Genomic DNA, 25,375 nt, shown 5'->3' on the forward strand with positions numbered 1-25,375 from the left:
TCCACCTTGTCAGGAAGTGTAAATAAAACTATTATTTAAATGGAGGGAGATTGCAGAACTCTGAGGTACAGAGGGATCCCGGTGCCCGATCCCAAGTTAGTCTGCAGGTACAGCAAGTGATTCGGAAGGTCAGTGGAATATTGTTTATTGCAAAGGAAATCTAATATAAATGTAGGGATGTTTTGCTGCAGTTGTATAGAGTCAGAGAGGTTTACAGCATGAAAACTGGCCCTTCGGCCCAACTTGTCCATGCCGCCCAGTTTTTACCACTGAGCTTGTCCAAATTGCCCGCATTTGGCCCATAACCCTCTATACCCAGCTTTCCCATAGAACTGTCTGATACTCGCAAGCCTCTGTATGAAAAAAATTCCCCTCTGTACTCTTTTATATCTCTCCCCTCTCAATTTAAACCTATGCCCTCTAGTTCTAGACTCCTCTACCTTTGGGAAAAGATGTTGACTATCTACCTTATCTATGCCCCTCATTATTTTACAGACCTCTGTAAGATCACCCTTAAGCCTTCTATTCTCCAGGGAAAAAAGTCCTAGTCTATCCAGCCTCTCATAACTCAAACCATCAAGTCCTGATCGCATCCGAGTAAATCTTTTCTGCGCTCTTTCTAGTTTAATAATATCCTTTCTATAATAGGACCAGAAATGTACACGGTGCTCTAAATGTGGCCATACCAATGTCTTGTACAAGTTCAGCCAGACGTCCCAACTCCTGTATTCAATGTTCTCACCAATGAAACCAAGTATGCCGAATGCCTTCTTCATCACCCTGTCCACATCTGACTCCACTTTCAAGGAGCTATGAACCTGTACTCCTCGATCTCTTTGTTCTTTCACTCTCCCCAACTCCCTCCCATTAACTGAGTAGGTCCTGCCCCGATTCGATCAACCAAAATGTATCACCTCACATTTATCTAAATTTAATTCCCATCTGCCATTCATCGGCCCACTGGCCCAATTGATCAAGTTCTGATGCAATCCTAAATAACATTCTTCACTGAATCTTGGTGTCATTTGCAAACTTACTAACCATGCCTCCTACATTCTCCTCCAAATCATTAATTTCAATAACAAATAACAGTGGACCCAGCACTGATCCCTGAGGCACATCGCTGGTCACAGGCCTCCAGTTGGAAAAACAACCTTCTACAACTTGGCTTCTGTCGCCAAGCCAATTTTGTATCCAATTTGCTACCTCATCCTGGATCCCGTGAGATTTAACCTTGTGCAACAACCTACCATGCAGTACCTTGTCAAAGGCCTTGCTAAGGTCCATGTAGACAAGGTCGACTGCACTGCTCTCATCTACCTTGTTGGATACCCCTTTAAAAAACTCAACCAAATTTGTGAGGCATGATTTTCCACTCACAAAGCCACGCTGGCTGTCCCTAAGCAGTCCTTGCCTCTCTAAATGCCGGTTGATCCTGTCTCTCAGAATACCTTCCACCAACTTACCCACCACAGACGTGAGGCTCACAAGTCTGTAGTTCCCAGGCTTTTCCCTCTGGCCTTTCTTAAACAAAGGCACAACATTTGCTACCCTCCAATCTTCCGGCACTTCACCTGTGGCTGTCGACGATTCAAATATCTCTGCTAGGGGACCCGCAATTCCACCCCCCCCCCCCTAGCCTCCCACAACGTCCTGGGATACATTTCATCAGTTTCCAGGGATTTACCTACCTGGATGTGCTTTAAGCTTGATCTAACCCCATTCCCCCACTCCACTTTGTGGGTAATCTGCGATCCCAAAACCAAATTTTAACAGTCCCAGCTCGCCATACCTTCCATACTGTCTCTCCTATCCTTGGCATCCAGGAATGGTTTTGAAAATGAAATGAAAATGAAAATCGCTTATTGTCACGAGTAGGCTTCAATGAAGTTACTGTGAAAAGCCCCTAGTCGCCACATTCCGGTGCCTGTTCGGGGAGGCTGGTACGGTAATTGAGCCTTGCTGCTGGCCTGCCTTGGTCTGCTTTAAAAGCCAGCGATTTAGCCCAGCGTGCTAAACCAGCCGCTTGGTTTTGCTAACCTGCCTGTGTATCTGCACCTGGCAGTGTTTGAGGATAGAGGGGAACTGGAGCTTTACTCCGTATCTAACCCCGTGTTGTACCTGTCCTGGGAGTGGTTGATGGGGGTCAGTGGAGAGGCAGCTTTACTCAGTATCTAACTCTTGTGTTGTACCTGTGCTGGGAGTGTTTGATGGGGTCAGTCTATAAGGAGATTTTTTCTGAATCTAACCTCGTGCTGCACCTGGCCTGGGAGTGTTTGATGATAAAGTGTAACTGAAGCTTGAATCTGCATCTAACTCTGTGTTGTACCTGTCCAGGGAGTGTTTGGTGGGGACAGTACAGAGGAGGATATACATTGTATCTAACCTTGTGTTATACCTATTGTGGGAGTGTTTGATGGGGACAGCATTGAGGGAGATTTACTCTGTATCTAACACCATTTTGTGTCTGCCTTGGGAGTGTTTCATGGGGCAATGTAGAGGGAGCTGTGCTGTAACTGATTGGAGAATGGTTCAAGCTGGCACTTGGTACTCAGCTTTTCCAGTACAGACACCCTTCACTTTAAAAATAACATTTCATTCAGAGCTAAGAGAAACCATCACCGGTACGTCCACTGTCGTCACCCCCCCCCCCCCCCCCCCCCAGTCCGTCCCGTCCCCCCCTTCCCACAAACACAAACATCCCGCAGGCCCAGAGGGACAGTGAGGGTCTTGAACATTGTTGTACAGTCTGATTGATATTTCATATGAGCCTTTTTCAGTTCCATAGAATCACTATGGTGCAGAAGGAGGCCATTTGGCCCATCAAGTCTGCACCAACCCTCCAATGCGGCACCCCACTCGGGACCACTCCTCCACCCTATCCCCAGAACCTCACCTAACCTTTGGCCACTCAGGGGAAATCTTTTAGAATGGCCAATCCACCTAACCTGTGCATCGTTGGACTGTGGGAGGAAACCGGAGCACCCGGAAGGAACCCACGCAGACAAGGGAGGAAGTGCAAACTTTACACAGTCACCCAAGGCTGGAATCGAACCCCCCACCCTCTGATCTACAGTCAGCCTTTGTTCGAATGAAAAGAGCCCCAGTTTCTCTAATCTCTCCTGGTAACTAAAGCCTCTCTTCCCTGGGATCTTAGAGTCTTAGAAAATACAGCACAGAACAGGCCCTTCGGCCCACGATATTGTGCCGAACCTTTGTCCTAGATTAATCATAGATTATCATTGAATTTACAGTGCAGGAGGAGGCCATTCGGCCCTTTGAGTCTGCACCGGCTCCTGGAAAGAGCACCCTACCCAAACTCAACACCTCCACCCAACACCAAGGGCAATTTTGGACATTAAGGGCAATTTATCATTGGCCAATTCACCTAACCTGCACATCTTTGGACTGTGGGAGGAAACCGGAGCACCCGGAGGAAACCCACGCACAGGGAGGACGTGCAGACTCCGCACAGACAGTGACCCAAGCCGGAATCGAACCTGGGACCCTGGAGCTGTGAAGCATTGTGCTATCCACAATGCTACCATGCTGCCCTTGAGAACAAATAAATCTACACTATATCATTTTACCATAATCCATGTACCTATCCAATAGCTGCTTGAAGGTCCCTAATGTTTCCGACTCAACTACTTCCACAGGCAGTGCATTCCATGCCCCCACTACTCTCTGGGTAAAGAACCTACCTCTGATATCCCTCCTATATCTTCCACCTTTCACCTTAAATTTATGTCCCCTTGTAATGGTTTGTTCCACCCGGGGAAAAAGTCTCTGACTGTCTATCTATTCCCCTGATCATCTTATAAACCTCTATCAAGTCGCCCCTCATCCTTCTCCGTTCTAATGAGAAAAGGCCTAGCACCCTCAACCTTTCCTCGTAAGACCTACTCTCCATTCCAGGCAACATCCTGGTAAATTCTCTTTGCACCTTTTCCAAAGCTTCCACATCCTTCCTAAAATGAGGCGACCAGAACTGTACACAGTACTCCAAATGTGGCCTTACCAAAGTTTTGTACAGCTGCATCATCACCTCACGGCTCTTAAATTCAATCCCTCTGTTAATGAACGCGAGCACACCATAGGCCTTCTTCACAGCTCTATCCACTTGAGTGGCAACTTTCAAAGATGTATGAACATAGACCCCAAGATCTCTCTGCTCCTCCACATTGCCAAGAACTCTACCGTTAACCCTGTATTCCGCATTCATATTTATCCTTCCAAAATGGACAACCTCACACTTTTCAGGGTTAAACTCCATCTGCCACTTCTCAGCCCAGCTCTGCATCCTATCTATGTCTCTTTGCAGCCGACAACAGCCCTCCTCACTATCCACAACTCCACCAATCTCCGTATCGTCTGCAAATTTACTGACCCACCCTTCAACTCCCTCATCCAAGTCATTAATGAAAATCACAAACAGCAGAGGACCCAGAACTGATCCCTGCGGTACGCCACTGGTAACTGGGATCCAGGCTGAATATTTACCATCCACCACCACTCTCTGACTTCTATCGGTTAGCCAGTTCGTTATCCAACTGGCCAAACTTCCCACTATCCCATGCCTCCTTACTTTCTGCATAAGCCTACCATGGGGAACCTTATCAAATGCCTTACTAAAATCCATGTACACTACATCCACTGCTTTACCTTCATCCACATGCTTGGTCACCTCCTCAAAGAATTCAATAAGACTTGTAAGGCAAGACCTACCCCTCACAAATCCGTGCTGACTATCCCTAATCAAGCAGTGTCTTTCCAGATGCTCACAAATCCTATCCTTCAGTACCCTTTCCATTACTTTGCCTACCACCGAAGTAAGACTAACTGGCCCGTAATTCCCAGGGTTATCCCTAGTCCCTTTTTTGAACAGGGGCACGACATTCGCCACTCTCCAATCCCCTGGTACCACCCCTGTTGACAGTGAGGATGAAAAGATCATTGCCAACGGCTCTGCAATTTCATCTCTTGCTTCCCATAGAATCCTTGGATATATCCCGTCAGGCCCGGGGGACTTGACTATCCTCAAGTTTTTCAAAATGCCCAACACATCTTCCTTCCTAACAAGTATTTCCTCGAGCTTACCAATCTGTTTCACACTGTCCTCTCCAACAATATCGGCCCTCTCATTTGTAAATACAGAAGAAAAGTACTCGTTCAAGACCTCGCCTATCTCTTCAGACTCAATACACAAGCTCCCGCTACTGTCCTTGATCAGACCTACCCTCGCTCTAGTCATTCTCATATTTCTCACATATGTGTAAAAGGCCTTGGGGTTTTCCTTGATCCTACCCGCCAAAGATTGTTCATGCCCTCTCTTAGCTCTCCTAATCCCTTTCTTCAGTTCCCTCCTGGCTATCTTGTATCTCTCCAATGCCCTTTCTGAACCTTGTTTCCTCAGCCTTACATCAGTCTCCTTTTTCCTCTTAACAAGACATTCAACCTCTCTTGTCAACCATGGTTCCCTCACTAGACCATCTCTTCCCTGCCTGACAGGGACATACATATCAAGAACACGTAGCACCTGTTCCTTGAACAAGTTCCACATTTCACTTGGGTCCTTCCCTGCCAGCCTATGTTCCCAACTTATGCATTTCAATTCTTGTCTGACAACATCGTATTTACCCTTCCCCCAATTGTAAACCTTGCCCTGTTGCACGTACCTATCCCTCTCCATTACTAAAGTGAAAGTCACAGAATTGTGGTCACTATCTCCAAAATGCTCCCCCACTAACAAATCTATCACTTGCCCTGGTTCATTACCCAGTACTAAATCCAATATTGCCCCTCCTCTGGTCGGACAATCTACATACTGTGTTAGAAAAGCTTCCTGGACACACTGCACAAACACCACCCCATCCAAACTATTTGATCTAAAGAGTTTCCACTCAATATTTGGGAAGTTAAAGTCGCCCATGACTACTACCCTATGACTTCTGCACCTTTCCAAAATCTGTTTCCCAATCTGTTCCTCCACATCTCTGCTACTATTGGGGGGCCTATAGAAAACTCCTAACAAGGTGACTGCTCTTTTCCTATTTCTGACTTCAACCCATACTACCTCAATAGGGTGATACTCCTCGAACTGCCTTTCTGCAGCTGTTATACTATCTCTAATTAATAATGCCACCCCCCCCCCCCCACCTCTTTTACCACCCTCCCTAATCTTATTGAAACATCTATAACCAGGGACCTCCAACAACCATTTCTGCCCCTCTTCTATCCAAGTTTCCGTGATGGTCACCACATCGTAGTCCCAAGTACCGATCCATGCCTTAAGTTCACCCACCTTATTCCTGATGCTTCTTGCGTTGAAGTATACACACTTCAACCCATCTCCGTGCCTGCAAGTACTCTCCTTTGTCAGTGTTCCCTTCCCCACTGCCTCACTACATGCTTTGGCATCCTGAATATCGGCTACCTTAGTTGCTGGACTACAAATCCGGTTCCCATTCCCCTGCCAAATTAGTTTAAACCCTCCCGAAGAGTACTAGAAAACCTCCCTCCCAGGATATTGGTGCCCCTCTGGTTCAGATGCAACCCGTCCTGCTTGTACAGGTCCCACCTTCCCCAGAATGCGCTCCAATTATCCAAATACCTGAAGCCCTCCCTCCTACACCATTCCTGCAGCCACGTGTTCAACTGCACTCTCTCCCTATTCCTAGCCTCGCTATCACGTGGCACCGGCAACAAACCAGAGATGACAACTCTGTCTGTACTGGCTTTTAACTTCCAGCCTAACTCCCTAAACTTGTTTATTACCTCCACACCCCTTTTCCTACCTATGTCGTTGGTACCAATGTGCACCACGACTTCTGGCTGCTCCCCCTCCCCCTTAAGGATCCTGAAGACACGATCCGAGACATCCCTGGCCCTGGCACCCGGGAGACAACATACCTTCCGGGAGTCTCGCTCGCGACCACAGAATCTCTTATCTATTCCCCTAACCATTGAATCTCCTACAACTATTGCTTTTCTATTCTCCCCCCTTCCCTTCTGAGCCCCAGAGCCAGACTCAGTGCCAGAGACCTGGCCGCTAGGGCCTTCCCCCGGTAGGTCATCCCCCCCAACAGCATCCAAAACGGTATACTTGTTTTGAAGGGGAACGGCCACGAGGGATCCCTGCTCTGTCTGCCTGTTGGTTTTTTCCCCCCTGACTGCAACCCAGCTATTCTTGTCCTGTACCTTGGGTGTGGTTACCTCCTTGTCACTCTTCTCAATCACCCCCTCTGCCTCCCGGATGATCCGAAGTTCATCCATCTTCAGCTCCAGTTCCCTAACACGGTCTTTGAGGAGCTGAAGTTGGGTGCACTTCCCGCAGGCATAGTCAGCGGGGACACCGGTGGTATCCCTCACCACCCACATCCTACAGGAGGAGCATGCAACTGGCCTAGCCTCCATCCCTTCTTACCTGACAGAATATAGCTGCCCTGTGGACTAACTAGATCTCCTCCCTCCGACTCTGCTCCCAGTCAGCTACACTTTCTGTAAACTCCTGGCTCTCTTTGCACTCTTGGCGGAAATGTCGGAAACAAAATGAAAGGAGCACCTTACTCCCTCCTCACCTAACTCCCTCGGTCACCAAACTCTTACTATAGCACTCAAAAAGCACCAAATTCAGCACTCAGTGCAAACCTATCATCTCAGTGAATCTCTTCTACACCCTCTCCATGGCCTTGACATCCTTCCTGGTGTAAGATCCCCAAAACCTGATCTAATATTCCAACTGCAGCCGAACCAATGATTTGTCCAGGTTTACATGACCTCTGTCCTTTTGAACCCCACACCCAGAATTATAAAACCTTGGATCCCATGAGTTTTTTAAACACTTTATCAACTTGTCCTCCCACATTTAAAAGTTTGTGTATCTGAAACTCCTTTTAGGGTTTGGGAGATATTAACATAACATGGCTGAAATACATTGACATCCAGTGTCTGATATAATGTGTGTTATGGGAGAGAGAAGTTTAGTCTGAATTATAAACTCAAGCAGGCGCTTCACTGCAGACAGGTCACCATGGAAACGCTGATAAGACATTCCTTCACTGCAGAAAGGTCACCGTGGAAACGCTGATAAGACATTCCATTCCACAGAATCGACTCATTGGAAACTAATCGGATCGGGGAGAGGACAGAGTTTGTCTGTTATCAAGTCAAAAGGTAACAGGGGCATGGATGAGGTTTCAGCAGCAGTTGGGGTGGGGATGGACACAGGTGACATGGAGATTGAAATATCTGATATTAGTGATGGTGTGGATATGGGGTCAGAATCTCAACTTGGGGTCAGATCTGACCCGGAGATTATGCAGAGTGTGGTTCAGCCTCAGACAGTTCCCAGGGAGAGAGATGGACTCGGGAGTTAGGAAACGGAATTTGTAATGGTGACTGAAGACAATGGCTTTGGTCTTCCCAATTTTTAATTGGAGGAAATTTCTGCTCATCCAGTACTGGATGTGGGATAAGCAGTTTGATAATTGAGTAACAGTGGAGGAATGGAGAGGGATGGGGGTGAGGGAGAGCTGGGTCTCGTCAGTGTACATGTGAAATCTAACACGGTGCTTTTGGATGATGTCACCTACTGGAAGCGTGTTGATGAGAAAATGGAGGGGCCGAGGATAGATCCTTGGGGGACACCGAGTACAAGGAGTTGGAGAGGAAAGGGAGGTTTTGATGTGGTAGTTGCAATGATGGTGGGGTTAAATATTGTTTTAGGATGGGTGATGATGGTGCATTTAAAGATGAGCGACAGGACGAAGAGAGAGAACTATGAACAATATCACACAACATGGAGAAGGTGAATGGTCAGCAGTTTTGTGAGAATGTGGTTAAATAGTAATAATCAAACAATCTTTATTAGTGTCACAAGTAGGCTGACATTAATACTGCAATGAAGTTACTGTGAAAAACCCCTAGTCACCACACTCCGGTGCCTGTTCGGGTACACAGAGGGAGAATTCAGAATGTCCAAGTCACCTAACAAACACGTCTTTCGGGACTTGTGGGAGGAAACAGGAACACCCTGGGAGCAGACACGGGGAGAACGTGCAGACTCCGCACCGACAGTGACCCAAGCCGGGAATCGAACCCAGGACCCTGGCACAGGAGCCAGGTCTAATGGAGAAGATGAGCTCTGATGAAGATAGAGGGTAGGAGAGAAACTGGAGAAAGAGGAGTTCAGAGCTCAGACCAGGTGGAATTTTCGAGACAGTTTGGCCCATTGGTAGAGAGGAAAGCAGCAGAGGCAGCTCATCAGATTGTCTCAATCTCAGTGAGAAAGAAGCTTCATGAACCACACACTTGAGGTGAGGATGGAGGAGACGGGGCGAGGGAGAGACCTTCAAACAGAACTAACTTGTGATGGGATGTTAAAAGATTCGACACACTTGTGTTAAATAATTGACTTTTATCCAGAATATTATCCCTTATAACTGGATTAGAGTTTATAAATATGAGTCCATCCCGAGTCCAATGAACATGCTTCAGTCCTGGATGTGATTAACAGCAAAATCCAATCACATCAGTTACTTGTGAACCCACTGGTGTCTCAGCAGGTTGCCTGAGTGAATGAATCCCTTTCCACACTGGGAGCAGGTGAATGGCCTCTCCCCAGTGTGAATCCGCTGGTGTAGAGTGAGTTGAGATAATCGTCTGAACCAAGTCCCACAGTCGGAGCACCTGAATAGTTTCTCGTCAGTGTGAACATGTTGATGGGACACCAGTTCCCGAGAACTTTTAAAGCACTTCCCGCATTTAAAAGGTCTCTCATCATTGTGAATCGGCTGGTGTGTCAGCAGTTGGGATGACTGAGTGAATCCATGCCCACACTCTGGACAAGTGAAAGGCCTTTCCCCAGTGTGAACTCACTGGTGCATCAACAGGCTGTATGACTGAGTGAATCCACGCCCACACTCTGGGCAGGTGAAAGGCTTCTCTCCAGTGTGAATGTGTCGATGGGTTGCCAGGTCAGATGGGTAATTGAACGCTTTGCCACGGTCCCCACACTTCCATGGTTTCTCCCTGCTGTGACTGCGCTTGTGTTTTGACAGACCAGATAATTGGCTGAAGCTTCGTCCACACACAAAACACGTGTCCGGTTTCTCCCCACTGTGAATTGTGCTATTTCCTTCCATGTTCAAAATCTGATGATATTCAGGTTCCGATCAGTTATACAACAGTCAGATTTTGATGTGGTGTTTGGTTGGAGTTTCCCAATTGCACATCCTTCCCTGCTGATACCCTGTGAAATTGAGTTAAAACAAACAAAAGGGAGAGAGAGATCCCACAAAAACACAAAGGCAGGTTGTGAAATTGTGCTGAATCAATCTGGTAACTTGTGGGGCCGGCACTGGGAAAGTGACTACGAAAACTGTTGAACCTTTTGTGAAAAGTGAACTAGTTTGTTAATGTCCTTTAGGGAAGGGAACCTGCCACCCGGTCTGAGCCCACACAAGATTTGGGCCTCTGCAAGAACACAAGAAATAGGAGCAGAAGTAGACCATTTGGCCCTTCGAACCTGCTCTGCCATTGAACACATTTGTGGCTGATCTCAGTCTTCAATTCCACTTTCCCGTTAGCTCCCTTTGTCCTTTGACTTCCTGAGAGACTAAAAATCTCACCATCTCAGCCTTATATATATTCACTGATGGTCACAGTAACTTCATTGCAATGTTAATGTAAGCTTACTTGGGACAATAATGATTATTATTAACATCCACAACCCTCTGGGCTAGAGAATTTAATATGAGAAACAGAGTGAGAGAAAGAGAGCGAGTAGTGGGGGAGAGAGAAAATCAAAAAGATTGATGGAAAGGGAGAGAGTGAGAAAGGAGTGAGGGTAACAGCAAGCAATGGACCAACAACTGAATCACAATTTGACAGAATCTCCTGAACCCTTAACCTCCACCACCTGGATGGAGCAGGACAGCAGATGTATGTGAACATCACCACCTGCAAGTTCCTTTCCAAGACACACACTGTTGAACTTGTCTGACATCTAGTGCCGGATGAGCAGAACTTTCCTCCATTTAAATATTGATAAGACTGAACCCATTCCCTTTCATCCCTGCTACAAACTCCAGTCCCTTGCCACCAATTCCATCCCTGTCCAATGTCTGAGGCTGAAGCAGACTGTTCACAACCATGGTGAAATATTTCACCCCTCGATGAGCTCTTGACCACAGATCCACACCATCACCAAGATTGCCAATTTCCACCTCAGGAACACAGCTCGACTCCACCTTTGTCTCTGTTCATCTGCTGCAGAAACCTTCATCCATTCTTCTGTTACCACTTAACCAAATTATTCCAACGCACTCGCAGCCGGACTGCAACATTAAACAACCCCCTCCATCCCATCCCAAACTCTGCTACCCATGTGCATACTCACACCAGCCCCTGTGCCCACTGATCTGCAAATGCTTCCTTTTAAAAGGCACACAGTTTAAATTTCTCATTCTTTTCCTCCATGATAATGATCATCCTGATCACTGTAATCTCCCCCACACACACCCCTTTGAGATCGCTGCACTCATTTAATTCCAGCCACTTGAGAATTCCTGATTTTAATCTCTCCACCATTACTGAGTTGCCAAGGCCTCAATTTCAGGAATTTCCTCCTTAAAACTCTCCGACTCTCCGACTCAATTTCCTCCATTAAGATTCTCCTTAAAATCTAATATCTCCTCATGTGGCTCAGTGTCAATTGTTATTTTGTAACGTTTCTCTGAGTCTCAAAAGTTATATTCTGTTCAAGTCACAATATAAATTCGAATTACTGTCACTGCCCTCGGCATATATTCTGCCCCATAAATAAGAATTTGTAACTCAGTGTGAAAGTCTGTCATGAAGACACATTACAAAAATGTTGCCCCCAACAATGATGGCGACTGAGCCTGCGCTCTGCTGCTCGTGCCCCAAGAAAGATGGTGGGTGCGGGCGCGCGTGCGCACTACTGCCAGTGAGCCAAATAACGAAGGCGCATGCGCACCGCTGCCAGTACCAAATAAAGATGGCGGGTGCATAGTCTGGTCTGTAATAAAGCTGCAGCCTCCGCTCAGATCCTCAGGTACCGGTGGTTTATTTTGTCAGATCAGTTTATATAACATGTTTACGAAGCGTGCCTAACAACCCGCATGATCCAGCTCTCCTTCCGTCCTGCCATTCCCACCTTCACGGATTGTGGATCCGAGAAAGAAACTTCTGCGTCGCCAGTAATCACACTGCGCATGCTTCACTCGGCCCAGTCCCGCCCCTGATTCACTCCGATTGGCTGGAGCACCAGTCACTTCTGCCCCCTCCCGGACCCGTCCACTCTTCTCCTATTGGTCGCGTGATGCCGTCAATCATTGTCCGGGAATTATGAGGTGTCAGGTGAGAGGTCAGTGTTGGGGGCGGGGTTTACAAATCCCGAGTGCGGCCCCAGAGCTGAACAATGAACATTCTCCACTCTCACTGTCCGCCACTTCCGGCTTCTCTGCACAAACAACCTCACAGAGACCAGGGGGGAGACACTGACCCAGTGACAATGTCACTGCATTAGTCACCCAGAGAGACAGGAAAATGTTCTGGGGACATTACATTAATAAAATCTGGAATTTAAAGTTCGTTTCAGTGATGGTGACTGAGGGTCACTGAGAAAATCTCCAATGTCACTGGATTAGGTCAAAAAGGCAGAAAGTAGGAAACTAGTTAGTTTAAAGTCTGTTGTTGGAAAACTGTTAGAATCTATTATTGAGGAAGCAGTATCTGGACATTTGGAAAGTCAAACTGCAATCCATCAGAGTCAGTGTGGTTTTGTGAAGGGTATATCGTGTTTGACTCATTTCTTGCAGTTCTTGGAAGATGTAACAAGTCAAGTGGATAATGGGGTCCTGTAGATGTATTTGGACTCCCAGAATTCATTTGATAAGGTGTCACACAAAAGGTAATAAGGTAAAATCCCACGGGGTTGAGAGATAATATATTAGCTTGTATAGAGGATTGGCTAACCAACAGACAACAGAGAGTGGGGTTAGATTTATTGACACATGTACTGAAGAAAAAGTTTTTACGCAGAGGGTGGTGAGGGTCTGGAATGCACTGCCTCGGAGGGTGGTAGAGACGGTTGTCTCACATCCTCTAAAAAAAGTACCTGGATGAAGACTGGCACGTCATAACATTGAAGGCTATGAGCCAAGTGCTGATAAATGGGATTAGGTAGGTGGGTCATGTTTATCATGTGATAGTGCAAACTCGATGGACCGAAGGGCCTCTTCTGCACTGTGAAATAAATGAAATGAAAATTGCTTGTCACAAGTAGGCTTCAAATGAAGTTACTGTGAAAGGCCCCTAGTCGCCACATTCTGGCACTTGTTCGGGGAGGCTGGTAACGGAATTGAACCGTGCTGCTGGCCTGCCCAGTGTGCTAAACCAGCACCTCTGTGTTGCTGATGATACAAAGTTCGGTGGCATCATAGAGTAACTCCCACTTAACTCTTGCATTAAATTGCAAGAAGATATTGACAGACAAGGTGAATGGGCAAGATTGTGGTAATGTAAACAAGTGTGAGGTTATCTGTTTGGAACCAAAAAAGGTTAGAACTGAGTACTTTCTAAATGGAAAGAGGTTAAGTATAGTGGATGTCCAAAGAGATTTGGAGTTCATAGAATCTACAGCACGGAGACTGGCCCTTCAGCCCAAACTGGTCCATGCCAATCAAAAAGCTCATCTAAGCCAATCCCATTTGCCTGTATTTGGCCCACATCCCTCTGAACCTTGCCTATCCATGTATCTGTCCAAATGCCTTTTCAATGTTGTCAATGTCCCTGCCTCAACTACTTCCTCCGGCAGCTCATTCCGTACTATCCTCTGTGTAAAACCGTTGCTCCTTAGGTTCCCATTAATTCTTTCCCCTCTGAACTTAAACCAAAGCCCTCTAGTTCTTGATTCCCCAACACTGAGAAAAAGACTGAGTGTATTCACCCTGTCCATGCCTCTCATGATCTTATACATCTCGATAAGATCACCCCTCAGTCTCCTACGCTCCAAAGATAAAGGTCCTGGCCTGTCCAATCTCTCCCTTTCACTCAGTCTCTTGAGTCCTGGCAATATCCTTGTAAATCTCTTCTTCACTCTCTCCAGTTTAATAACATCTTTCCCACAGCAAGGCGACCAAAACTGAACACAATACTCCAGGTGCGACCTCACCCACGTCCTGTACAACTGCAACATAACTTCCCAACTTGTATACTCAGTGCCCTGACTGATGAAGGTCAGCACGCCAAAAGCCGTCTTCAGAGAATTTATAGTGCAGAAGGAGGCTATTCGGCCCATCGAGTCTGCACCGGCCCTTACAAAAAGCACCCTACTCAAGCCCATTTATCTACCCTATCCCCGTAACCCAGTAACTCCCACTTAACCTTTTTTTTGGACACTAAGGGCAATTTAGCAAGGCCAGTCCACCGAACCCGCACATCTTTAGACTGTGGGAGGAAACTAGAGAACACAAGCAGACACGGGGAGAACGTGCATACTCTGCACAGACAGTGACCCAGCTGGGAATCGAACTGGGGACCCTGGAGCTGTGAAGCAACTGTGATAACCACTGTGCTACCGTGCTGCCCTATCTACCTGTGACTCCACCTTTAGAGAACCGTGCACCTGAACTCCAAGATCCTTCTGTTCCATGATACACCCTCAGGCCCTACCATTCACTGTGAAAGTCCTACCTTGATTTCTGAAATGCAATTCCTCACACTTATCTGTATTGAATTCCATTTGCCATTTCTCGGCCCACTTTCCCAGCTGATCAAGAGCCTGCTGCAATTTTTGATAACTTTCCTCACTGCTGACAATACCACCTATTTTAGTGTCATCTGCAAACTTACTGATCATGTCATAGATGTCATAGAATTTACCATGCAGAAGGAGGCCATTCGGCCCATCGAGTCTGCACCAGCTCTTGGAAAGAGCACCCCGCCCAAGGTCAACACCCCCACCCTATCCCCATAACCCAGTAATCCCACCCATCACGACGGGCAATTTTGGACACTAAGGGCAATTTATCATGGCCAATCCACCTAACCTGCACATCTTTGGACTGTGGGAGGAAACCGGAGCACCCGGAGGAAACCCACACACACACGGGGAGGATGTGCAGACTCCGCACAGACAGTGACCCAAGCCCCAACAGCACGGTAGCATTGTGGACAGCACAATTGCTTCACAGCTCCAGGGTCCCAGGTTCGATTCCGGCTTGGGTCACTGTCTGTGCGGAGTCTGCACATCCTCCCCGTGTGTGCGTGGGTTTCCTCCCACAGTCCAAAGCTGTGCAGGTTAGGTGGATTGGCCATGATAAATTGCCCTTAGTGCCCAAAATTGCCCTTAGTGTTGGGTGGGGTTACTGGGTTATGGGGATAGGGTGGAGGTGTTGACCTTGGGTAGGGTGCTCTTTCCAAGAGCTGGTGCAGACTCGATGGGCCAAATGGCCTCCTTCTGCACTGTAAATTCTATGAATGTCTTGTACATTCTCATCCAAATCGTTGATTATAGATATAAACAGCAATCTCCTAGTTACTGATCTCCGAGTTACTCCCTACTTAGTTAATTACTCCAGTTTCTCAAATTTAGAACAGATTCCCAACAAGCCAATCAGCTTTACTCTGAGGTAAGTTATTTATATTTACTGTTCAAAGCTCCTCCTCCCCGGATTCGGGCCAAATCCGCTCTCTGCCGAATAGGCCGTGAATCCCTGAGGTAAGTTATTTATATTTACTGTTCCGAAGCTGCTCCAGCCTGAGTTTGCACCAACTCCACTCCCTGCGTTCGTGAGATTCATACCTGGGTGTCTGGAAAATCGTTAGGACAGTAACTGTCCTGTTAGGTAATGAGTCATTTTGCTTCCCAATTGGCCGAGGAAGGCAGTGTGTCACAAGGATGGATGTGTTGACCGATTAATGGCTGGAGGATGGGGGCAGATCATGTGATCAAACCTCCAGGAATACGTTTAATCAAAGTTGGAAGGAGAGAATGTTGTGAATTTCTATCCTAAACTGACTGTGAGGTTTCTGTAAATTTACAGGATACTGGAAGTAGAGGTTTAACAGACAGGAAATGCAAACCAAACGTCACATCGCGATCTGACAGAGTCACTTGATTCATTAGAGACTGAATTTCAGCAGCATCTGGGTGTGGAAGGTAAAAGGTTTGACTGTTCTGTCTGTGAGGGAAGATTTCAGGTCTCCGTGTGACTGGAAAAGCCCCGAGGTTCACAAACCCTGGTTTGACCAAACCTGGAGAACTCTGTTCAGTTCTGGGCAATAAACCTGAGGAAGGATAGAATGGCCTCGGAGGGAGTGTAGCACAGATTTACCTGAGTGATATCTGAACCCCCTGGGGTTAAATTACAAAACTAGATTACACAAAGGAGTCAGAGACATGATGGCACAGAGAAGGGCATTCGGCCCATTGAGTCCATGCTAGCTCTCTGGAGCAATCCAGTCAGTGCCATTCTCCTGCTCTATCCCTGTATCCTCGCAGGTTTATTTCCCTCAGATGTCTATCCAATTTCCTTTTGAAATCAAATCGTTCATTGTGTCTATTTTCAAACTCCCTCATAGGCAGCAAGTTTCAGGTCATTGCCACTCGCTGTGTAAAAACATAAATCTCATATCACCTCATATCTCCCGTACCTTTGACATACAATCTAAGAACAGGCCACTCGGCCCCTCGAGCCTGCTCAGCATTGATTAAGATTGCAGCTGATCTCATTCTAACGTTAACTCCACATTCCTGCCTACCCCTGATGACCTTTCACCTCCTTGCTCATCAAGAATCTATCCAGCTCTGCCTTAACAATATTCAAGGTCTCTGCTTCCACTGCCTTTTAAGGACGCGAGTTCCAAAGTCTTCCAACCCTCAAGAGAATACAAAATCCTCATCTCCATCTGAAATGGGTGACCCCTTATTTTGCAACAGTGATGCCCTCGTTCTCGATTCCCCCACAAGAGGAAACATCCTCTCCACATCCACCCTGTCAAAACCCCTCAGGATCTTATATAGATCAATCCAGGTTTTACCCAAAACTTTACATCTTTGTCCCTGGTTCTTGGACGATCAGTGAATGGAAACAAAGTTTCTTTGTACACCTGATAGAAATCTGGCATAATCTTGAGTTCCTGAATCAAATCTCCCCTCAACTTCCTTTGCTGGAACCATTCTGGTAAATCTCCTCTGCACTTTCTCCAAGAACCTTCAGATCCTTGCTGAAAAGTGGTGACCAGAGCTTTATAAAGATTCATCGAATAGAATTGGAATCATAGAATTCCTACAGTGCAGGAGGCCACTCGGCCCATCGAGTCTGCACTGATTCTCTGAAAGGGCACCCTGCCTCGGCCCACACTCCTACCCTGTCCCTGTAACCCCATAGCCCCACCTAACCTGCACATCCCTGGACACTAAGGAGCAATTTATCAAGGCCAATCCACCTAACTTTCCCTTCATTGGACTGTTAGAGGAAACCTGAGCACCGGGTGGAAACCCACGCAGACACTGGGAGGAAGTGCAGACCCCACACAGTCACCAAGGCCGGAATTGAACCCGGGTCCCTGGCGCTGAGAGGCAGCAGTGCTAATCACCATGCCACCAGAAGCATAGTTTTGATGTCAATATTACTGTTTATGAAGCTCAAGGTCGAATTTGCGTTGTCAACTAGTCTCTTTAGTATGACTTGTAGATATACAAAATCCCTCTTCACCTCTTTCTCTCTCCTCCCAAAGAGGCCAGTTAGGTTTTTATGACAATCCAGCAGTTTTCATGGTCACTTTTTCCCAGTGCCGGCCCCACAAATGACCAGATTCATTCAGCTCAATTTCACAACCTGCCTTTGTGTTTTTGTGGGTTCTCTCACTCCCTATTTTCTGTTTTAAATCAGTTTCACAGGGTGTTCGAAGGGGAGGCTTCAAAGTCCGGAAACTCAAACCAAGCATCACATCAGGATCTGACAGAATCCTCAATTTATCATATCCTGAATATCATCGTACTTTGAACATGGAAGGAAAAAGCATCGTTCACAGTGCGGGGAAACCGTACACGTGTTGTGTGTGTGGACGGGGATTCAGTCGATCATCAGACCTCACAAGCCACAAATGCAGTCACACAGAGGAGAAACCGTGGAAATGTGCGGACTGTGGGAAAGGATTCACTTCCCCATCCCAGCTGGAAACTCATCGACGCAGTCACACTGGGGAGAGACCATTCACCTGCTCCAAGTGTGGGAAGGGATTCACTCGGTCATCCGCTCTGTCCAGACACCAGCAAATTCACACTGGGGAGAGACCATTCACCTGCCCAGAGTGTGAGAAGGGATTCAGTGATTCATCCAACCTGCAGAATCACCAGCGAATTCACACTGGGAAGAGGCCGTTCACCTGCTCAGAGTGTGGGAAGGGATTTGCTATTTTAGCCCACTTGCTGAGACACCAGAAAGTTCACACTGATGAGAGACCGTTTAAATGTCCAGACTGCGGGACGTGCTATAAAAGTTCTGGGGATCTGATGAGCCATCAACGTGTTCACACTGACGAGAGACCGTTCAGGTGCTCTCACTGCGGGACTGGGTTCAGACGATCATATCACCTCACTGTACATCAGCGAATTCACACTGAGGAGAGGCCATTCACCTGCGCCGAGTGTGGGAAGGGATTCACTCAGTCATCCGCTCTGTCCACACACCAGCGAGTTCACACTGGGGAGAGACCATTCACCTGCTCAGAGTGTGGGAAGGGATTCACTACTTCACCCAACCTGCTGAGACACCAACGAGGCCACAAGTAACCACAGTGATTGGATTTTGCTGTTCCTCACATTCAGGACTGAACCATATTCATTTGGGTCTCTTTCTGCTGATAACAAACTCCAGCCCATTTATAGGGGCTAATATTCTGGCTGAAAGTCAAGTAAATTGACTGAAGACCATAAGACATAGGAGCGGAAGTAAGGCCATTCGGCCCATCGAGTCCACTCCACCATTCAATCATGGCTGATTTCATCTCCATTTACCTGCTCTCTCTCCATAGCCCTTAATTCCTTGAGAAATCAAGAATTTATCAACTTCTGTCTTAAAGACACTCAACGTCCCGGCCTCCACCGCCCTCTGTGGAAATTAATTCCACAGACCCACCACTCTCTGGCTGAAGAAATTTCTCCTCATCTCTGTTCTAAAGTGACTCCCTTTTATTCTAAGGCTGTGCCCCCGGGTCCTAGTCTCCCCTGCTAATGGAAACAACTTCCCTACGTCCACCCTATCTAAGCCATTCATTATCTTGTAAGTTTCTATTAGATCTCCCCTCAACCTCTTAAACTCCAATGAATATAATCCCAGGATCCTCAGACGTTCATCGTATGTTAGGCCTACCATTCCTGGGATCATCTGTGTGAATCTCCGCTGTACCCGCTCCAGTGCCAGTATGTCCTTCCTGAGGTGTGGGGCCCAAAATTGCTCACAGTATTCTAAATGGGGCCTAACTAATGCTTTATAAAGCTTCAGAAGTACATCCCTGCCTTTATATTCCAAGCCTCTTGAGATAAATGACAACATTCCTTGCCCAGTGAAGCAGTAGAGGCTCCTTCATTAAATGTTTTTAAGATAAAGATAGATAGTTTTTTGAAGAATAAAGGGATTAAGGGTTATGGTGTTCGGGCCGGAAAGTGGAGCTGAGTCCACAAAAGATCAGCCATGATCTCATTGAATGGTGGAGCAGGCTCGAGGGGCCAGATGGCCTACTCCTGCTCCTAGTTCTTATGTTCTTAAAACCCTGCTGATATTAGATCCGAGGGTGTCCAACAACCCAAATGGGTAAATTGGAACTCCGGGTAACTTGAAAGTGCCTTGGGAATGTATGCTGGCACAGTCTACAGCCGCGTAACTCTGTATTTAAACCCATGCTGTGCCTGCACCGTAAGCGTTTGACTGCGACAGTGTACAGGCAGTTTCAATTTTCCAATTTCCGTTCTGTATAGTGCTGCAATGGATCAGTGTGTTGCTCTTTGCAAGAACCTGCCATGTGAATTTGACGAATAATCATATGAGAGAGTTCAGAGAGGTTCTTCTGGCTGTGTGGTCATTCTGCCTCTGCATTTTCTGATAAAATCATGTGAAAGTGATGGGCCGCCATGATCCAGCAGTGTGTGTGTGCGCGAGGGAGGGAGGCGGGGGGGGGGGGGGGGGCGCTTTACTAGGGAAACTAGAGAGCTGGGGAGGAACCGTAGGAAAAGAAATACAAAGAATTTGAAGTTAATTAATGTAACACTTTATTGCCAAATTCATACAGAGTATGTTCGGGAGAACGTCTGTTTCAAACTTTCACAAAGAGGATACAACAGCTTAGAAAGTAATTGAGAAATGAACACATGGGCTCTGAGCGGCCAGCACTATCTACACCTGTAACATACCAGGGAGCACATATAACTGCGACATAAAAAGAAGAAACATCTGAGCACAGGAGTGAGAACAGCTATTTATTAGCACATTAACTGAAACTAAAGTGAAAATCTAAGTTACGTTAACGGTATAACGATAACTCCCTCCCCAATACCAAAGTGGGTGAATCTGCACCCCATGGACTGTTAACGGATCAAGAAGATGGTTCACCACCACCTTCTCAAGGGCAATTATGGTTGGGCAACAAATGGTGGCCTTGCCAGCAAAACCGACATGCCGTAAAAATGAACAACAAAACAAAATCACGCAAGAGGTCCAATTCATGATTCTTTTCAACTACAGATTACGAATCCAAACAGTCGCTTGGTCACACCGGACTTGAATATTGCTGAAAACACAGGTATGATTCCGAATATTCTGGATGTGCAAAATGGAAATCTTCAGCAGGATGTTTCTCTCTTCACAAAAAAACCTGGCATCATAAAATAAAAACCGCTTTCTTTAAGAGTGATCAAGAGAATATGTTTATTATTGTAATCCAGAGGTGCCTATAAACACTGAGGAAAATGAACGGCGGCCGAACGTCAACTGATCACTCGATCTGTATGAAAAATAATAGAATGAAGCAGATATTTAATGATCCGTTGCAGTTATCTAATTTCTTTTTAAATGAAACTTGTAGAAATGTGGACAGATGGTAGAGTGAATGGATTGAACCTTCTCACCTTCACCAGAGTGACTGCTGTGCTATAGCATATGCTGAAGACAAACAGGGTGATGAATGTGGAAGCGGTTGTCCCGATATTACCATTATCATCCCCGTCGTCTTCAATCCAGATGTGGCCTGTAATGTCTACGGAGATGGGAAAGTGGAAATGTATTTCAGTCGGTTATAATCCAAATGTTGTTCTACTTCCTCTTTTAGTTTCCTTAAGATGCAATTTGTTCTATAATTAAACTTTCAAACGGTATCAACATGCTAAGTTAATCTCTCTTATCAATACATACCTAATACTTAACACCACTGTATTCTATAAATATGTTCTGTTATGATCCTAGATCAGACCACCAGGGTTTTGGTATGATTCGGTTTAAAGTTTGCAAAGTTTCTTATCCCATGTACACCCCAAGCCATAAAAACCCACAGTCTTTGCACAAACAAATTAAGCATCACTCCACAAAGTCAAAGAAGTGTGGTTATTTGCAATACCTATCTTAATCAAAAACATTCAGAATCAACACATGGCACATTTGAATTAACAGGTAATCTGCAGTCGAACACATAAAATTGCACAATGCATGGTCGATGCGACGAACATAGACTCCACAGAACCCTGCACAACACAGCCAGGCGGCCTTATTAATTACGTGTTACACAATACTGGTTCACACTATCTCCCCTCAAGAGGGAAATCGAGCACTCTCTTCCAAATATCGAACCTCTGAATTGCCTTTAAAAATCGCTCCTTCTAATAATAGTAATCTTTATTATTGGCACAAGTAGGCTCGCATTAACACTGCAATGAAGTTACTGTGTAAATCCCTCGGACTGCTTCCACGACTTCTCACCTGACAGGTTTTCAATCGCACTTCTTGCGACAACGTTCCCCTGGATTCCTGAGGCTAAACTCCAGCACCAACTCTCAGCCAGATATAGAAGATCGCCATGTTTCCAAAGGGTAACCGTTGGCTTCTCGACGTGCATCAGGAAGCCACCACACATCTGCTGCCTTTTCAGCTCTCCAGGTCTTCTCCCGAGCTATGCATCCTGGGAACTGGCGGAGGTCCCTCAACATCGACCACCTGCTCGGCCATTAAATGAGATCATGGTCGATCTGACTCTATCCTCACCCCCATATTCCTGCCTCATCCAATAAACGTATTACTCCTTGCTTCTCAAGAATCTATCTATCTTTGTATCAAAGACATTCAAAGACTACGTTTCTATCGGCTTTTGAGGCAGTGAGTACCAAAGACTCACGACTTTCTGAGAGACAAAACAATCCCCCTCACCTCTACCTGAAATTGGCGACCTCTTATATCTGAACAGTGACCTTCGTTCCCGATTGTCCCAGAAGAGTAAATATCCTTTCCACATCGACCATGTCAAGCCACCTCAGGATTATATGTGTTTCAATTAACTTGTTTCTTATGCTTTTAATCTCCAGTGCATATAACATTAGCGTATATAAACTTTCATCATAAAATGACCGGTGGTATTCATGGTAGTCTCTGGCAAACATTGCTTCTATAGAACTTACATCCTTCCTTCAGCAAGGAGCGGGGGTGGCGTAGTCGTATTGTCACTGGGCTAGGAAACCAGGAATGTGATCTGCGGTCCCAGGTTCGAATCCCACCATGACAGGTGGTGAAATTTGAATTGAATAAAAATATGAAATTAAAAGTCTAGTTATGACCATGAACCGATTCTAGGGAAGGATAACTCCTGTCCTTATACAAAGGATTGTGCGCAATTGATCTCGCAAATGCTCTGTAAAACTGATGCTTCGCCTCGCTACTTTTCTATTCAATTACCCACATGATAACATTATATTCGGTTTTTTCTGATTACTCGCTGTAACTGCATACTAACAGTTTGCATTTCATACTCGAAGAAAAACAGAAATCTCTTGTGAGAAATCTCTCACACTTTCGATAATATGCTTATTTTTAATTTGTTCCTCAAATATTTGACAATTTCCCAATTACCATTATATTCTCTGGTCGTAACGACAGTCACTTAACCTATCTATAGCCACCTGTTCCTCTGTATATCCTACTCACAACTTATATTCCGACTTACAATCCAAAGATGTGGAGGTTCGGCGCGTGCTCTAACATATATTAAGTCCACTTGCCTGTGGTTCTGCCTTCCTAGTTTTGAGCCTGTCAACTCAGCTTCTCGTGATTTACAGCAGCAGTTTATGTGCATGGAACCTATTATCCTGTTGCAGATTTTCTGGATTCGTTCGTGGGATGTAGGTGTCGCTGGCTGGGTCAGCATTTGTTGCCCATCCCAGAGGGAGTTTAAGAGTCAACCACATTTCAGTGGGTCTGGAGTCATATGTAGACCCACGTAAGGATGATAGATTTCCTTCCCTGAAGGACAATAGTGAACCAGGTGGGGTTTTTGCAACAATCAACAATTGTTTCATGGTCGTTATTAGTATTTTAATTTCAGATTATTATTCAATTCATTTTCCACCATCTGCTCTGGTGGCATTCCAACCCACGTCCCCAGAGCATTACCCTGGGTTTCTGGATTGCTAGTCCAGTGACAATACCGCGACGCCTCTGCCTCCCTTGCACGGATCTTCACTGACCCTTGAACGGATCTGGGTGACCCATCAAAACGCTGCAATGAGTCCCGCTCTTGTTGCTGCTGGATCAAATGTAGCACATATAGGAACATCCTGTAACCTTGCATCTTCCAATATCTACAGGCGCTGGCTCACAAAACAAGCAGTAACAGCAAACAATGATACATCTGTGTTCGAACATGTATTTTTTCTTCACCTTCAGGTGCAACTTCATTGTGAATCAATTGTTAAATGGTCTATCATCAGGGAATATTATGGTGAGATACAGAAGAAGGTTTACACATTGATAATGGTCACCGTAATGATAGTTTCAGATCACTACTTAAGACAGTGAGTGAATAGAGCTATTCGAACAGAGTTTCACGCATGCTTTTTTGTGTGATGGAAATGGTTGGTATATCATTAAATAAAATCAGTTGTTATCTGTTATCTGGGTTTTGCGCATCAGTGTCATTTAACGCCAATTGTTGTCGAATGTTGCGGTGAAAAATGTCCGTCAGAATTCTGATATTGCCCTTTGTCTTTCTCTCTCTCTCTTTCTCTCTCTCTCTCGCTCTCTATCTCTCTCTCTAATATGCATCAGTATCGTTTCATTTCATTATTCTGCACTTGTGTTTGTATGAGTTCTAATGAGTGTCGGAAACATTCTAATGAGGATTGATGGATATATTCATGCATCTGTGTGTGCGCATTGTGGTAGCCTATCAATGAACATGTATAATTTGAATTATGTGTTTCTCGTTACTGTGTTTCTGTGCTGATATATGTTTACAAATTGATCTTTGCATTTACCTCTGTTTATGTGTCTGGATTTGCAATAATGACTTTTTGTACGCAGACGAGTTTCCATTTGTGTGTATGTTAATATTTTTGACCGTATGATCCTGTTAAATTGTTTATTCATAGAAGCCCGAAAGGGCTGAAGGAGGCCATTCGGTCCATCGAGTCTGCACCGAACATCCGAAAGACCACCCGACCTAAGCCGATTAACCTGTCCAATCCCTGTAACCCCACCTAACCTGCACATCTTTGGACACTAATGGGCAAAGTAAGCATGGTCAATCCACCCAATCAGCGCATCTATGGGCTGTGGGAGGAAACCGGAGAACATGGAGGAAACTCACACAGACAAGGAGAGAATGTGCAATCTCCCACAGACAGTCATGCAAGGCCATAGCCCTGGCGCTGTGAGGCAGCAATGCTAACCACTGTGGCAATTTGTGCCGCCCCTTGGACTTATGTGGTAACGTCTGTTTTTGCCATATATATTTGTGTGCTTCTGCATGTCTGTTAACATTTGCGCCTATGTGTGTCACTGTGAATTTGTTAATGTTAGTTTATCGATTAAATGCATGTCGCTGTGTGTGCCTCTTCGTGTCCATGCATCTGTGTCCACATATATGTGTTCATTTCCCAAGATAGTATTTGTCTTCATGTCTACATTATTGTGTTCGTTCGGGTTTGCAAGTGCATTTGTTAATGTTTACTTTTGTGGGTCCCTGCATGCGTGCATGCTTGTGATGGCATATTATCTGCGGTCGTGTTTGTGCGTGTGTTTGCATGTGCGTGTTTTTGATTTTTGCTACAAGTTTCACCAACAGCTATGCCTGGTCCTGGTGGCGT

At 45.9% G+C, this 25,375-nt stretch overlaps 1 protein-coding gene across 3 annotated transcripts in view; it reads left to right on the top strand.

Annotated features, from left to right (window-relative positions):
• Positions 1–25,119, top strand: part of LOC140406621 (uncharacterized) — a 34,903-nt gene extending 9,784 nt beyond the window's left edge. Inside the window, exons 1-4 of one of the 3 annotated variants that reach the window (XM_072494623.1) lie at positions 12,016–12,079; positions 16,074–16,189; positions 17,925–18,822; positions 20,775–25,119. In XM_072494623.1, coding sequence (XP_072350724.1) covers positions 18,041–18,822; positions 20,775–20,814 — 822 coding nt within the window. In that variant the 5' untranslated portion in view covers positions 12,016–12,079; positions 16,074–16,189; positions 17,925–18,040 and the 3' untranslated portion in view covers positions 20,815–25,119. Of the gene's footprint in view, positions 1–12,015; positions 12,080–16,073; positions 16,190–17,924; positions 18,823–20,774 lie in introns of those variants that run through there. The other 2 variants (XR_011939210.1, XM_072494624.1) reach the window with 2 other exon arrangements.
• The last annotated feature ends 256 nt before the right edge of the window (positions 25,120–25,375 follow it).

This window comes from Scyliorhinus torazame, unplaced genomic scaffold, assembly GCF_047496885.1.
Source record: "Scyliorhinus torazame isolate Kashiwa2021f unplaced genomic scaffold, sScyTor2.1 scaffold_721, whole genome shotgun sequence".
NCBI lineage: Eukaryota > Metazoa > Chordata > Chondrichthyes > Carcharhiniformes > Scyliorhinidae > Scyliorhinus > Scyliorhinus torazame.